At 45.7% G+C, this 13,458-nt stretch overlaps 1 protein-coding gene across 9 annotated transcripts in view; it reads right to left on the bottom strand.

Moving 5' to 3' along the window:
- Nucleotides 1-13,458, bottom strand: part of LOC139380405 (adenosine deaminase RNA specific B1b) — a 169,458-nt gene that overhangs the window by 44,000 nt on the left and 112,000 nt on the right. For 7 of the 9 annotated variants that reach the window (XM_071123046.1, XM_071123055.1, XM_071123049.1 and 4 more), the window contains one exon: nucleotides 8,502-8,564. Coding sequence is in view for 1 of the 9 variants with exons in the window: in XM_071123056.1 (XP_070979157.1) it covers nucleotides 5,367-5,466 (100 nt within the window). In the remaining 8 variants the exon portion in view is untranslated. Of the gene's footprint in view, nucleotides 1-5,366; nucleotides 5,922-8,501; nucleotides 8,565-9,422; nucleotides 9,484-13,458 lie in introns of those variants that run through there. The other 2 variants (XM_071123052.1, XM_071123056.1) reach the window with 2 other exon arrangements.

Below are 13,458 nucleotides of genomic sequence, written 5' to 3'. Positions count from 1 at the left end.
AGAACTTTTCACAGAAAAAGGCTAAATCGTTTCTGGCTAACAGAACTGAATGGAACAGCCTGTTCTCCTAAGCAATGGATCCACAGAGTGGAGACACGGCATATCTCCCTCCCACTCCATCTCCAAAAGCTCATTTTGAAGATTCTGCAGGCTCTGCACAAAACCCTGGGTCCCATTTTCCATATTTCATATACGGACCATTGGAGAGGCATTGCCTTATGAGTGTCCTCCTCGCTACAATGTATTGTGGGGGCGATACATTGACGCTTCCTCTGTTGGAAAATGTGCTGTTGTGTAGTGTTCCTAGACTCAATTGAAAGTAGCCATGCGACTAAGTGGTTTGCAATGGATGAGGCCATTCACACGTCTAGTATATGGTCAATGTCATTGACACACACCGATCAGCCAAAAATATGAGCAAAAGGCACTGTTGATGTTTTCAATTCAGCAACTTTGCTTATCTTTGGGAAATGTGAATAAAGCTCACAGAAGAGTGCAAACACCTGACTGTTGCCTCCTCCATTAATGTAAACCTCTGCGAGGCTAACTGGCTGGGTAGCTGGTCTGACAGAGCTGGCATTAGCCACTAACTCACAGGTTAACTGGTCTGACAGACAGAAAGGCTGGGTACAGCCCAGGCCACGCCATCAGTTAGTGTTAACGTAGCGTAGCTGCTGATCACCAAGGAGGCAAACACAATGGCCTAACACACTCTGGGGACTCATCATGGCTTCCGCTCACTGAGGGAATTATTGCCAGCTGTGATGGGGTTAGCGGAATAGCATTACCCAAATGTCACCCTTAAGCCTTCTCCTCTCTGGGGTTAGTGCAAAGTGGCGCTGTCATTTCCGGAGCGATAACGAGGAAGAGATGGAGACGGACACCAGCGAAGCTGACAGACAAAAAGCCTGTCTTAAGTTTTGGTTGTTCGCGACTCGCGCGGCTAAAACGCAACTTCAGCAGTGGCGGGTTTACTCGGATGAACAGGCTCGGGTTTGACAATTCCCAGTGGGAGTGGGTCGGTGGGTGGGATTCAGGCAGGAGTTGCGGGATATATCAAAGCAAATAGCTGACATCCCTAATACCGCTACTGAGAGGGAGCATCTAAAAAATTACTACTTCCCCGGCCTGTTGGGCTAATCCCTAGAGCAGGGGAGAAGCTTAGAGTCCCAGAGGAGCCAAGTCAGTCTACTTCACTTACAGAGAGAGAAGTCTCACTCGCACACAGAGGTCTATCTTACTCTCCGAGACAGAGGAGGCCGCCTTATTCACAAAGAGAGGGTTCTGTATCACTCACAGAGAGATAGGCCTGTCTCATCCACAGAGATAGGCCTGTCTCACCCACAGAGATAGACCTGTCTCACCCACAGAGAGATAGGCCTGTCTCACCCACAGAGAGATAGGCCTGTCTCACCCACAGAGAGATAGGCCTGTCTCACCCACAGAGAGATAGGCCTGTCTCACCCACAGAGAGATAGGCCTGTCTTACTTACAGAGGTCTGTCTCATTCCCAGATTGAGAGCTCGGTGTCATTCACACAGATTGGTCTTTCTTACTCACAGAGAGATAGGTCTGTCTAACTACAGAGAGGTACGTCTTTCTCACAGAAAGGCCTCTCAGTAACAGAGCGATAAGTCTGTCTCACTCACAGAGAGTGTTGGGATTGGTTACTTGAAATTGAGAAAAAAAAATCTCAAAATCGCACTTTGTTTGACTGTTTGAGGGAGCAAGGCGAGCCACGCGCGCTCTATCAAAGATAGGCTACTTACTAACTTAGGTTTGATCACTAGTTTCTCTTTTCATCTGTGGCGTTGCTTTCCTGTGCTAGTCTACAAGTGCTGCGCTATATATGGGCTGCTTAATTAGCCATATTACAGTGGATTCTGAAATTATTCATACCCCTTGACTTATTCCACATTTTATTGTCTTACAGCCTGAATTCAAAACGGATTAGATAGATTTATTTCTCACCCATCTACACACAATAGCCCATAATGACAAAGTGGTAACATGTTTTTATGAATTTTAACAAGTTTATTGAAAATTAAATACAGAAATATCTCATTTACATAAGTATTCACTGTAGAAGCATCTTTGGCAGCGATTACAGCTGTGAGTCTTTCTGGGTAAGTCGCTAATATGCTGACCACACCGCCGTGTTGTGAGCGCGAGGGTTGCAAAATAAATGTACGCATACATGTTATTCAATAATTTTATCCAAACTGTTTGCACGCTTCAACGAGCATCTGCGTAGACAACCCGGATGTTCTAGCCGTGTCTGAATCCTGGCTTAGGAAGGACACCAAAAATCCTGAAATTTCCATCCCTAACTATAACATTATCTGACAAGATAGAACTGCCAAAGGGGGTGGAGTTGCAATCTATTGCACTGATAGCCTGCAGAGTTCTGTCCTGTCTGTGCCCAAGCAATCCGAGCTTCTTCTTTTAAAAATCCACCTTTCCAGAAACAAGTCTCTCACTGTTGCCGCTTGTTATAGACCCCGTTCAGCCCCCAGCTGTGCCCTGGACACCATATGTGAATTGATTGCCACCTCATCTAGCTTCAGAGTTAGAACTGTTAGGTGACCTAAACTGGGACTTGCTTAACACCCCGGCCGTCCTAAAATCTAAGCTAGATTCCCTCAATCTCACACAAATTATCAAGGAACCTACCAGGTACAACCCAACATCCGTAACCATGGGCACCCTCATCCAGACCAACTTGCCCTCTAAATACACCTCTGCTATCTTCATCCAGGATCTCAGCGATCACTGCCTCATTGCCTGCGTGTGTAATGGGTCCGCAGTCAAACGACCACCCCTCATCACTGTCAAACGCTTCCTAAAACACTTCCGCGAGCAGGCCTTTCTAATTGACCTGGCCTGGGTATCCTGGAAGGATATTGACCTCATCCCATCAGTAGAGGATGCCTGGTTGCTCTTCAAAAGTGCTTTCCTCTCCATCTTAAATAAGTATGCCCAATTCAAATGTTGAACTAAGAACAGATATAGCCCCCAGACTTGACTGCCCTTGACCAGCACAAAAACATCCTGTGGCGTTCTGCATCAGCATCGAACTAATATACTTAGGAAAGCTAAGGCTAGCTTTTTCAAACAGAAATTTGCTTCCTGTGGCACTAATTCCAAAAGTCCATGGAGAATAAGAGCACCTCCTCCCAGCTGCCCACTGCACTGAGGATAGGAAACACTGTCACCACTGATAAATCTACGATAATCGAGAATTTCAATAAGCATTTTTCCAGGCCTGGCCATGCTTTCCACCTGGCTACCCCTACCCCGGCCAACACCTCAGCACCCCCTGCAGCAACTTTCCAAACCCCCCCACACCCCCGCTTCTCCTACAGCGAAATCCAAACAGCTGATGTTCCGAAAGAGCTGCAAAATCTGGATCCCTGCAAATCAGCTGGGCTAGACAATCTGGACCCTCTATGCCGAAATTGTTGCAACCCCTATTACCAGCCTATTCAACCTCTCTTTCGTATTGTCTGAGATCCCCAAAGATTGACAAGCTGCTGCAGTCATCCCTCTCTTCAAAGTGGGAGACATCTTAGACCCAAATTGTTATAGACCTATATCCATCCTGCCCTGGCTTTCTAAAATCTTCAAAAGCCAAGTTAATGAACAGATCACCGATCATTTCGAATCCCACTGCACCTTCTCCACTATGCAATCTGGTTTCGGAGCTGGTCATGGGTGCACCTCAGCCACGCTCAAGGTCCTAAACGATACCATAACCGCCATCCATAAAAGACAGTACTGTGCAGCCGTCTTCATCGACTCTGTCGAAAGCATTTTTATTGGCAGACTCAATAGCATTGGCTTCTCAAATGACTGCCTCGCCTGGTTTACTAACTAACTCAGATAGAGTTCAGTGTGTCAAATCGGAGAGCCTGTTGTCTGGACCTCTGGCAGTCTCTATGGGGTGCCACAGGGTTCAATTCTCGGGCCGACTCTTTTCTCTGTATATATCAATGATGTCGCTCTTGCTGCAGGTGATTCTCTGATCCACCTCTACGCAGACGACACCATTCTGTATACATCTGGCCCTTCTTTGGACACTGTGCTAACAAACCTCCAAACGAGCTTCAACGACATACAACACTCCTTCCGTAGCCTCCAACTGCTCTTAAATACTAGTAAAACTAAGTGTATGCTCTTCAACCGATTGCTGCCCGCACCCTTCCACCCGACGAGCATCACTACTCTGGACGGTTCTGACCTAGAATATGTGGACAACTACAAATACGTAGGTGTCTGGTTAGTCTGTAAACTCTCCAGAAACACATTAAGCATCTCCAATCCAAAATTAAATGTAGAATCAACTTCCTATTTCGCAACAAAGCCTGCTTCACTCATGCCGCCAAACATACCCTCGTAAAACTGACTATCCTACCAATCCTTGACTTGGGCGATGTTATTTACAAAACTGGATGTAGTCTATCACAGTACCATCCGTTTTATCACCAAAGCCCCATATATATTCGTCGCCAAACCCACTGGCTCCAGGACATCTATAAGCCTTGGCTAGGTAAAGCCCAGCCTTATATCAGCTCACCGGTCACCATAGCAACACCCACTCATAGCACGCGCTCCAGCAGGTATATTGCACTGGTCATCTCCAAAGGCAACACTTCCTTTGGCCGCCTTTCCTTCCAGTTCTCTGCTGCCAATGACTGGAACTTATTGCAAAAATCTCTGAAGCTGGAGTCTTACATCTCCCTCTCTAACTTTAAGCATCAGCTGACAGATCAGCTTACCGATCACTGTACCTGTACACAGCCAATCTGTAAATAGCACACCCAACTACCTCATCCCCATATTATTACTTACCTTCTTTCTCTTTTGCACCCCAGTATTTCTACATGCACATCATCATCTGCACATATATCACTCCAGTATTAATGCTAAATTAATTAAATTGCTAATTAAACTGCTAAAGTAATTATTTTAATCTCTATGGCCTATTTATTGCCTACCTCCCTACTCTTCTACATTTGCACACACTGTACATAAATCTTTCTAAAAAAAATGTACATTGTTTTATTTGTTACAGTTATTGACTGTACATTTGTTTATGTGTAACTCTGTGTTGTTTCTGTCGCACTGCTTTGCTTTATCTTGGCCAGGTCGCAGTTGTAAATGAGAACTTGTTCTCAACTGGCCTACCTGGTTAAATAAAGGTGAAATAGATAAATAAAAAATACAAAATTGTAGTGGAACCACTGCTAGACCAAGAGACACTACTACAGGTAATTGTGCAATACACACACACACACACACACACACACACACACACACACTCACAAATGCACATCTCACACAAACTACAAAGAAAAGGTGGATACCTTGGCGCTCGCTGCGTTTCTTGCGCCTCCTCTTGAACCTCCTGCGGATGAGGCAGTAGTAGAAGCCCAGGCTCTGAGGGCCAGTGCTGAACAGGGCCATGCTGTTCTGTCCTTCACCGGCTACCACACTGCTCTCCTGCCCTGGAAACGCTCCCTACTGGCCCTCTAGATTCTAGCCATGTGGTGGAACGCTTACTACCCTCAACCTCCCTCTCTCAGTCTCTCTTTTTTTTCTTTCTTGGTTTCTGTCGCCCTCCACCTAGTTGGAGGGGAGCAGATAGAGAGTGTGTGGGAGGGAAGTGGATGTTCTCAAAGGAGAGGACTGGTGCGGTTCCTCAGAGAGTTGTAGAACGTCACAAGGAGTTGGTCCTATATTTCTCTCTCTCGCTCTTTCTTTTCCACTCCTCTCCAGGCAGAAGAGGCAGCTTGCTCCCGCCAGCTCGGTGCTTCTATAGCATCTCACTGACACGTCACACTGTCCCTCAACCTATCACAGGCTGCCTCTGACTCGTTGCCTCGCCTCTACCTGTTCACACACACATTGGACAAAACACATGCACACTAACACATGTACTCTATGTGAACACGCACACACACGCACACACACACAAATCCGGACAGACTTGCGTGCGCACTAGCATGCACACACACGGACAAACATGCATGCTTAAAATGTAGGCTACACACACACACAATCACACACTCAAACACAGTCACACTACTGTAAACACACTCATAAACGACTAACTACAAGTGATCTCATTTCTCAAAACACACACTCATGCAGTAAAACAGCTGAGCCCAAGGTACTTGTCCTGCAATAATAACACACCTTTGAGGTGAAATATCTCACACGTCACGTGATGAGTGTATAAACTCTTAACAGGCTCAGGAGTAACTAAATAAGACAAGTCACAATACTGCAGCACAGGGCTCTACCTCCCTCTAGTGGGCATACGCCGTCACTACTCTGCTATTACGTCACTAAAGGCCATCTCAACGACGTGAAATATTAGCAGCGTATTACAGCCGCACAAACGGCACATTCCGAGTTAGAATACAGGAGGCCTTACTATAAAGACCATGTACGACACTGTCCTTGAATATGGTTGTACATGAATACGATTTTACCCTTCTATCTAAAGCCTTACTATTACCCTTCTGTCTAAAGCCTTACTATTACCCTTCTGTCTAAAGCCTTACTATTACCCTTCTGTCTAAAGCCTTACTATTACCCTTCTGTCTGAAGCCTTACTATTACCCTTCTGTCTAAAGCCTCACTATTACCCTTCTGTCTAAAGCCTTACTATTACCCTTCTGTCTAAAGCCTTACTATTACCCTTCTGTCTAAAGCATTACTATTACCCTTCTGTCTGAAGCCTTACTATTACCCTTCTGTCTAAAGCCTCACTATTACCCTTCTGTCTAAAGCCTTACTATTACCCTTCTGTCTAAAGCCTTACTATTACCCTTCTGTCTGAAGCCTTACTATTACCTTTCTGTCTAAAGCCTTACTATTACCCTTCTGTCTAAAGCCTTACTATTACCCTTCTGTCTGAAGCCTTACTATTACCCTTCTGTCTAAAGCCTTACTATTACCCTTCTGTCTAAAGCCTTACTATTACCCTTCTGTCTGAAGCCTTACTATTACCTTTCTGTCTAAAGCCTTACTATTACCCTTCTGTCTAAAGCCTTACTATTACCCTTCTGTCTAAAGCCTTACTATTACCCTTCTGTCTAAAGCCTTCCTATTACCCTTCTGTCTAAAGCCTTACTATTACCTTTCTGCCTAAAGCCTTACTATTACCCTTCTGTCTAAAGCCTTACTATTACCCTTCTGTCTAAAGCCTTACTATTACCCTTCTGTCTGAAGCCTTACTATTACCTTTCTGTCTAAAGCCTTACTATTACCCTTCTGTCTAAAGCCTTACTATAAAGACCATGTACGACACTGTCCTTGAATATGGTTGTACATGAATACGATTTTACCCTTCTATCTAAAGCCTTACTATTACCCTTCTGTCTAAAGCCTTACTATTACCCTTCTGTCTAAAGCCTTACTATTACCCTTCTGTCTAAAGCCTTACCATTACCCTTCTGTCTAAAGCCTTCCTATTACCCTTCTGTCTAAAGCCTTACTATTACCCTTCTGTCTAAAGCCTTCCTATTACCCTTCTGTCTAAAGCCTTACTATTACCCTTCTGTCTAAAGCCTTACTATTACCTTTCTATCTAAAGCCTTACTATTACCCTTCTGTCTAGGTGGTGGCGTCAAACTCGATTTCTGCCTTTTCCTTTCAACCAAGACCTAGACCACCAGGCGAGGGGAGTTCCTTACTAATCAGTGACCTTAACTCATCAATCAAGAACGAAGGGAGGAGAGAAATCCCGCAGATACTCGGGCCTCCGTGGAATGAGTTTGACACACGTGGTCTAAACCACAGTAACCAGAGTCCACAAAGGAAACCACAAGATGACATGGGCCTTTATCTTGGTGTACAATGCCCCCCAGTGGATGACATTGGTATTGCATGCCCACCCTCACGGGATACCAGAGGCTTTATGGTGCAGTATAAAGAATATGAGAAAATCCCAGGAAAATAACCAGAGCATCTGCAGGAGAAATGGAAGGGGAGAGAAATGGAAGGGGAGCCAGTTTTCAACCAACTTGCACTCATCTATTTAGTGATTTCCCATCAGTAGGTATGAGTAGGGCTCAGACCAATGACCATGTGACCTGACTAGTAAAAACAGTGGGCCCTAAATATGACGGAAACACTGTTCAGTGAGGGAGGCTGACAAAGTGGAAGAGAGTGTGTGTGAGAGAGAGAGTGAGTGAGTGAGTGAGTGAGTGAGTGAGTGAGTGAGTGAGGGAGGGAGGGAGGGAGGGTATGGAGAGAGGGTATGGAGGGAGGGAGGGTATGGAGGGAGGGAGGGAGGGAGGGTATGGAGGGAGGGAGGGAGGGAGGGAGGGAGGGTATGGAGAGAGGGAGGGAGGGAGGGTATGGAGGGAGGGTATGGAGAGAGGGAGGGTATGGAGGGAGGGTATGGAGAGAGGGAGGGAGGGAGGCAGGGAGAGAGGGAGGGAGGGAGGCAGGGAGGGAGGGAGGGGCGAGAGAGTAATTAGTTAAGACACCTGTTTTCCCTTTGTTGTCCGTTGTGTAGTGCTGGGCGCTCTCTGTGGTTCTTCTTCAGTGGCCTGGGAGAGAAAGGAGAGCACAGGTCAACGTACAGCTACAGTACACGTCATCACACACTGGTACCTGCTGACAGGCAAAACCCTCACAGGAAAACAAGAAGGATGTGAAGCACTAGTAGAATACAATGGCAGCATTTTGTAGAATGAAGGGGTTATTGGTCAGTCTTTTTATACATTTTTCACAACATGAAGAGTGCCTTGGTCTTTTGTGTTTTTGTTGTTGTCGACAACACACACCCTTGTAGGCTCGCACACACACACACACACACACACACACACACACACACACACACACACACACACACACACACACACACACACACACACACACACACACACACACACACACACACACGTATTTGTGGACATCTCACAAAACAGATAAATTCATCCCAGGACACAGAGCCCATAAGTTTCTGTCCCAGTCATCCATGTCCCATATCATCACTTCTTCCACCCATCCATCTATCCATCCATCCACCTTTCCTCCCTCCATACCCTCGCTCCCTCTCTCCCTCCATCCATCCCTCCCTCCCTCCCTCCCTCCATACCCTCGCTCCCTCCCTCTCTCCCTCCCTCCATACCCTCGCTCCCTCCATACCCTCGCTCCCTCCCTACCTCCATACCCTCGCTCCCTCCCTCTCTTTCTTCCTTGTGCTCCAGAAGTTATAGGCCAGACAGAGGTTGACAGCCGGCAGGTTGAGGAAGACACACAACACACCTCGTCACATAGTGCTGACAGCTTGAGAGAAGACACACAACACACCTCGTCACATAGTGCTGACAGCTTGAGAGAAGACACACAACACACCTCGTGACGTAGAGCCGACAGCTTGAGAGAAGACACAAAAAACACACCTCGTCACGTAGAGCCGACAGCTTGAGAGAAGACACAAAACACACCTCGTCACGTAGAGCCGACAGCTTGAGAGAAGACACAAAACACACCTCGTCACATAGAGCCGACAGCTTGAGAGAAGACACAAAACACACCTCGTCACATAGAGCCGACAGCTTGAGAGAAGACACACAACACACCTCGTCACGTAGAGCCGACAGCTTGAGAGAAGACACAAAACACACCTCGTCACATAGAGCCGACAGCTTGAGAGAAGACACAAAACACACCTCGTCACATAGAGCCGACAGCTTGAGAGAAGACACACAACACACCTCGTCACGTAGAGCCGACAGCTTGAGAGAAGACACAAAACACACCTCGTCACGTAGAGCCGACAGCTTGAGAGAAGACACAAAACACACCTCGTCACGTAGAGCCGACAGCTTGAGAGAAGACACAAAACACACCTCGTCACATAGAGCCGACAGCTTGAGAGAAGACACAAAACACACCTCGTCACGTAGAGCCGACAGCTTGAGAGAAGACACAAAACACACCTTGTCACATAGAGCCGACAGCTTGAGAGAAGACACAAAACACACCTCGTCACGTAGAGCCGACAGCTTGAGAGAAGACACAAAACACACCTCGTCACATAGAGCCGACAGCTTGAGAGAAGACACAAAACACACCTCGTCACATAGAGCCGACAGCTTGAGAGAAGACACAAAACACACCTCGTCACATAGAGCCGACAGCTTGAGAGAAGACACAAAACACACCTCGTCACATAGAGCTGACAGCTTGAGAGAAGACACACAACACACCTCGTCACGTAGAGCTGAAAGCTTGAGAGAAAACACACAACACACCTCGTCACGTAGAGCCGACAGCTTGAGAGATGCAGGCTGAAGATAACAACAGTTCAAATATGTACTAAAAGTCCACTGGAGTGGATAAAATAAGTTTACATTATGTGCAGAAAAACAGCTTGGACCAGCCAAAGCCATTAAGCTTTAAACTCTCTGATTACGAGAGGGGGGAAAAGATAAGAGTATCAGAGGGAGGAGAGGAAGAGAAGAAAGAGAGGAGGGGAAAAGAGAAGAGTATCAGAGGGAGGAGAGGAAGAGAAGAAAGAGAGGAGGGGAAAAGGAGAGAGGGAGATTGAGGTAGAAGAGAGAAAAAGAGAGATTGTTAGAGAAATGAGAAGTGAGTAGGGATGAGCAAGTCCATCTCTTTGACCTCTCTTTGATCATTTGAGGACACCACAGCCGTCTCCATCACTGCCCACTTCAAATTCCCATGGCTGTCTGTGGTACTCTGGCTCAGACCAACAGGCATGCGTTTAGATAGCTCTTCTATAAGACAAGCATGTACCAGTTGGCGAGAGAGCGAGAGAGAGAGAAAGAGAGAGAGAGAGAGAGAGAGAGAGAGAGAGAGAGAGAGAGAGAGATAGAGAGAGCGAGAGAGAGAGACAGCCTTTCCATCACACTACTGACAGTATATAGGCCAAGCACAACCACAGCTGGCCAAGTCTGACCGCGAACGGTCTTGAGAGCCAAGAGGAGAAGGAAGTGGTCTTGGTTGAGAAACGGTAAGGCGTCTCAGACTCTGAATGAAGCATGACCTTCAGATGGCTCTCCCTGTGGTTGCATAAGAATTATTTATAGAAAAACACAGCGTCTTTTTACAGGCTAACACTAGTCAAAGGCCAAACAACTGTTGTCACAATTTATATTTCTTAAACTCATACGGCATATCTGTTTACAGACAGTTAACTGAATAAACGTGGTTGAAATAAAAATGTGGTAGTGGTACCAATTCCTAAAGTCAGAGTCATTTCCCCAAAACCTTTGAACATGTGTTTGGACCAAATTAAAGGCCACAAATAGGCTACAAACAAGACTGTGGTCTAAGCGGGAGTTCCCAGGCGTTATAGTACAAACTTTGTGTATGTAGTCGCATGGCCCTGTTTACAACTGCCAGTGTTAGGAGGGCAAAACTCACGTGAAACTTTTAGAGCTATTAGCCATGCTATGGGGCACTTTTCCCAGTTGGACCAATTGTGTGCGCTCCAGCCAAAGGGAGCGATATTGAGTTGGCCTTCAACATAACTTGGTCTAAATGATGCATGAACTGAAAAGTGAAAGAATAGCTTCATCTTCAATATATGGACTATGGAAAGGCTGGCCAATATCAAGGAAGTCCACGGTAAGGATCAGGAGTAAGAGCTGAGAATAATTAGTCAACGAACCCATAGTCTAATACACCAGTAGGGGGCAGCATTGGTCTTCATTACCCAACAACTAAGGTCACGTTTAATTCATCATGAGTGATGGATATTTCACTGTACTGTAAATACAGTATTGTTTCCCCCGTTATGGTTGAATCTAAACTGGTGTGAGAAAAAAAAAAAACATGTCTCCAGTTGAATCTGAATAGAGCACGAATAGAGCACGAATAGAGCACGAATAGAGCACGAATAGAGCACGAATAGAGTGCGAATAGAGCACGAATAGAGCACGAATAGAGCGCGAATAGAGCACGAATAGAGCACGAATAGAGCACGAATAGAGTGCGAATAGAGCACGAATAGAGCACGAATAGAGCACGAATAGAGCACGAATAGAGCGCAAATAGAGCGTGAATAGAGCACGAATAGAGCACGAATAGAGCGCGAATAGAGCACGAATAGAAAAAATAAAAAAGTAATGTACTATGGGTATGTATTAGCAGAGCATGAATAGAGCGCGAATAGAGCGTGAATAGAGCGCAGGAAGACTGTGTCATGCTCCAAATGAGTAGCCTGGCCTACTTAGTGACCAGTCATCCAGCAATGCCGCTTCCAGCAGGGTCAGTGTGGTCAGAGAGGGGTGGGGGGGAGATACTTTACAGAGAGAGAGAGGGCTATATAGAGAGAGGTAGGAAGAGAGTGAGAGAGGTGTGTGAGTCTGGTTCACCATCGTTAGCATCATCATTTAGGACAGGCCACTGAGGCCAGGGAATGGGGAGGCACCACCGCCGTGCCACAGGGCTCGGGTCAGGGCACTCACCCGCTGAGGGTGGGCAGGGGAGGAAGAGATGTGGTGGTGGTGGCAGGTACATTATAATTGGGCAAGACCCAAATAAGCCATTCAAAAAACATACTACCACCCCCGCACAGGACGAGTGACAGGGAGAGGGGGAGAGACGCGAGGAGGAGGCTAGAGACCAAACTTTGAAAATGCTATTGTTTTAGAGTTAGTACATGCAAATGTGTGTTTGAGAAAGAGACAGGGAAAGAAAATGAGAGAGAGAAATAAGATGAGAGAGATAAATAAGATGAGAGAAAGAAGATGAGAGAGATAGAAGGAAGGAATATGAAAGAGAGAAGGAAGGAATATGAGAGAGAAAGAAGATGAGAGAGAAAGAATATGAGAGAGAGAAATAATATGAGAGAGAGAGAGACAGCAAAAAACATATACATGATCAAATACAAATCTTAGAATCAACTATTAAAGACTACCAGAACACACTGGATTCTCCAATTACCTTGAATGAACTACAGGATAAAATAAAAACCCTCCAACCCAAAAAGGCCTGTAGTGTTGATGGTGTCCTTAATGAAATTATAAAATATACAGACAACAAAATCAAATTGACTATACTAAAACTCTTTAACATCATCCTTAGCTCTGACATCTTCTCCAATATTTGGAACCAAGGACTGATCACCCCAATCAACAAAAGTGGAGACAAAGACAAATTTGACCAGTGGGAAATGCATCAACAGCAACCTTGGGAAAATCCTCTACATTATCATGTACAAGCAGACTTGTACATTTCCTCAGTGAAAACAATGTACTGAGCAACGTATTCACCCACGTATTCACCCTGCACACCCTAATTGACAAACAAACAAACCAAAACAAAGGCAAAGTCTTCTCATGCTTTGTTGATTTAAAAAAAGCCTTTGATACAATTTGGCACGAGGGCCTGCAAAACAAATTGATGGAAAGTGGTGTTGGGGGAAAAACATACAACATTAGAAAATCCATGTACACAAACAACAAG

Source organism: Oncorhynchus clarkii, chromosome 22, assembly GCF_045791955.1.
Source record: "Oncorhynchus clarkii lewisi isolate Uvic-CL-2024 chromosome 22, UVic_Ocla_1.0, whole genome shotgun sequence".
Classification (NCBI taxonomy): Eukaryota; Metazoa; Chordata; class Actinopteri; order Salmoniformes; family Salmonidae; genus Oncorhynchus; species Oncorhynchus clarkii.
Note: the sequence above shows the minus strand (reverse complement) of the source record. Positions and strands in the feature narration are given on the sequence as shown.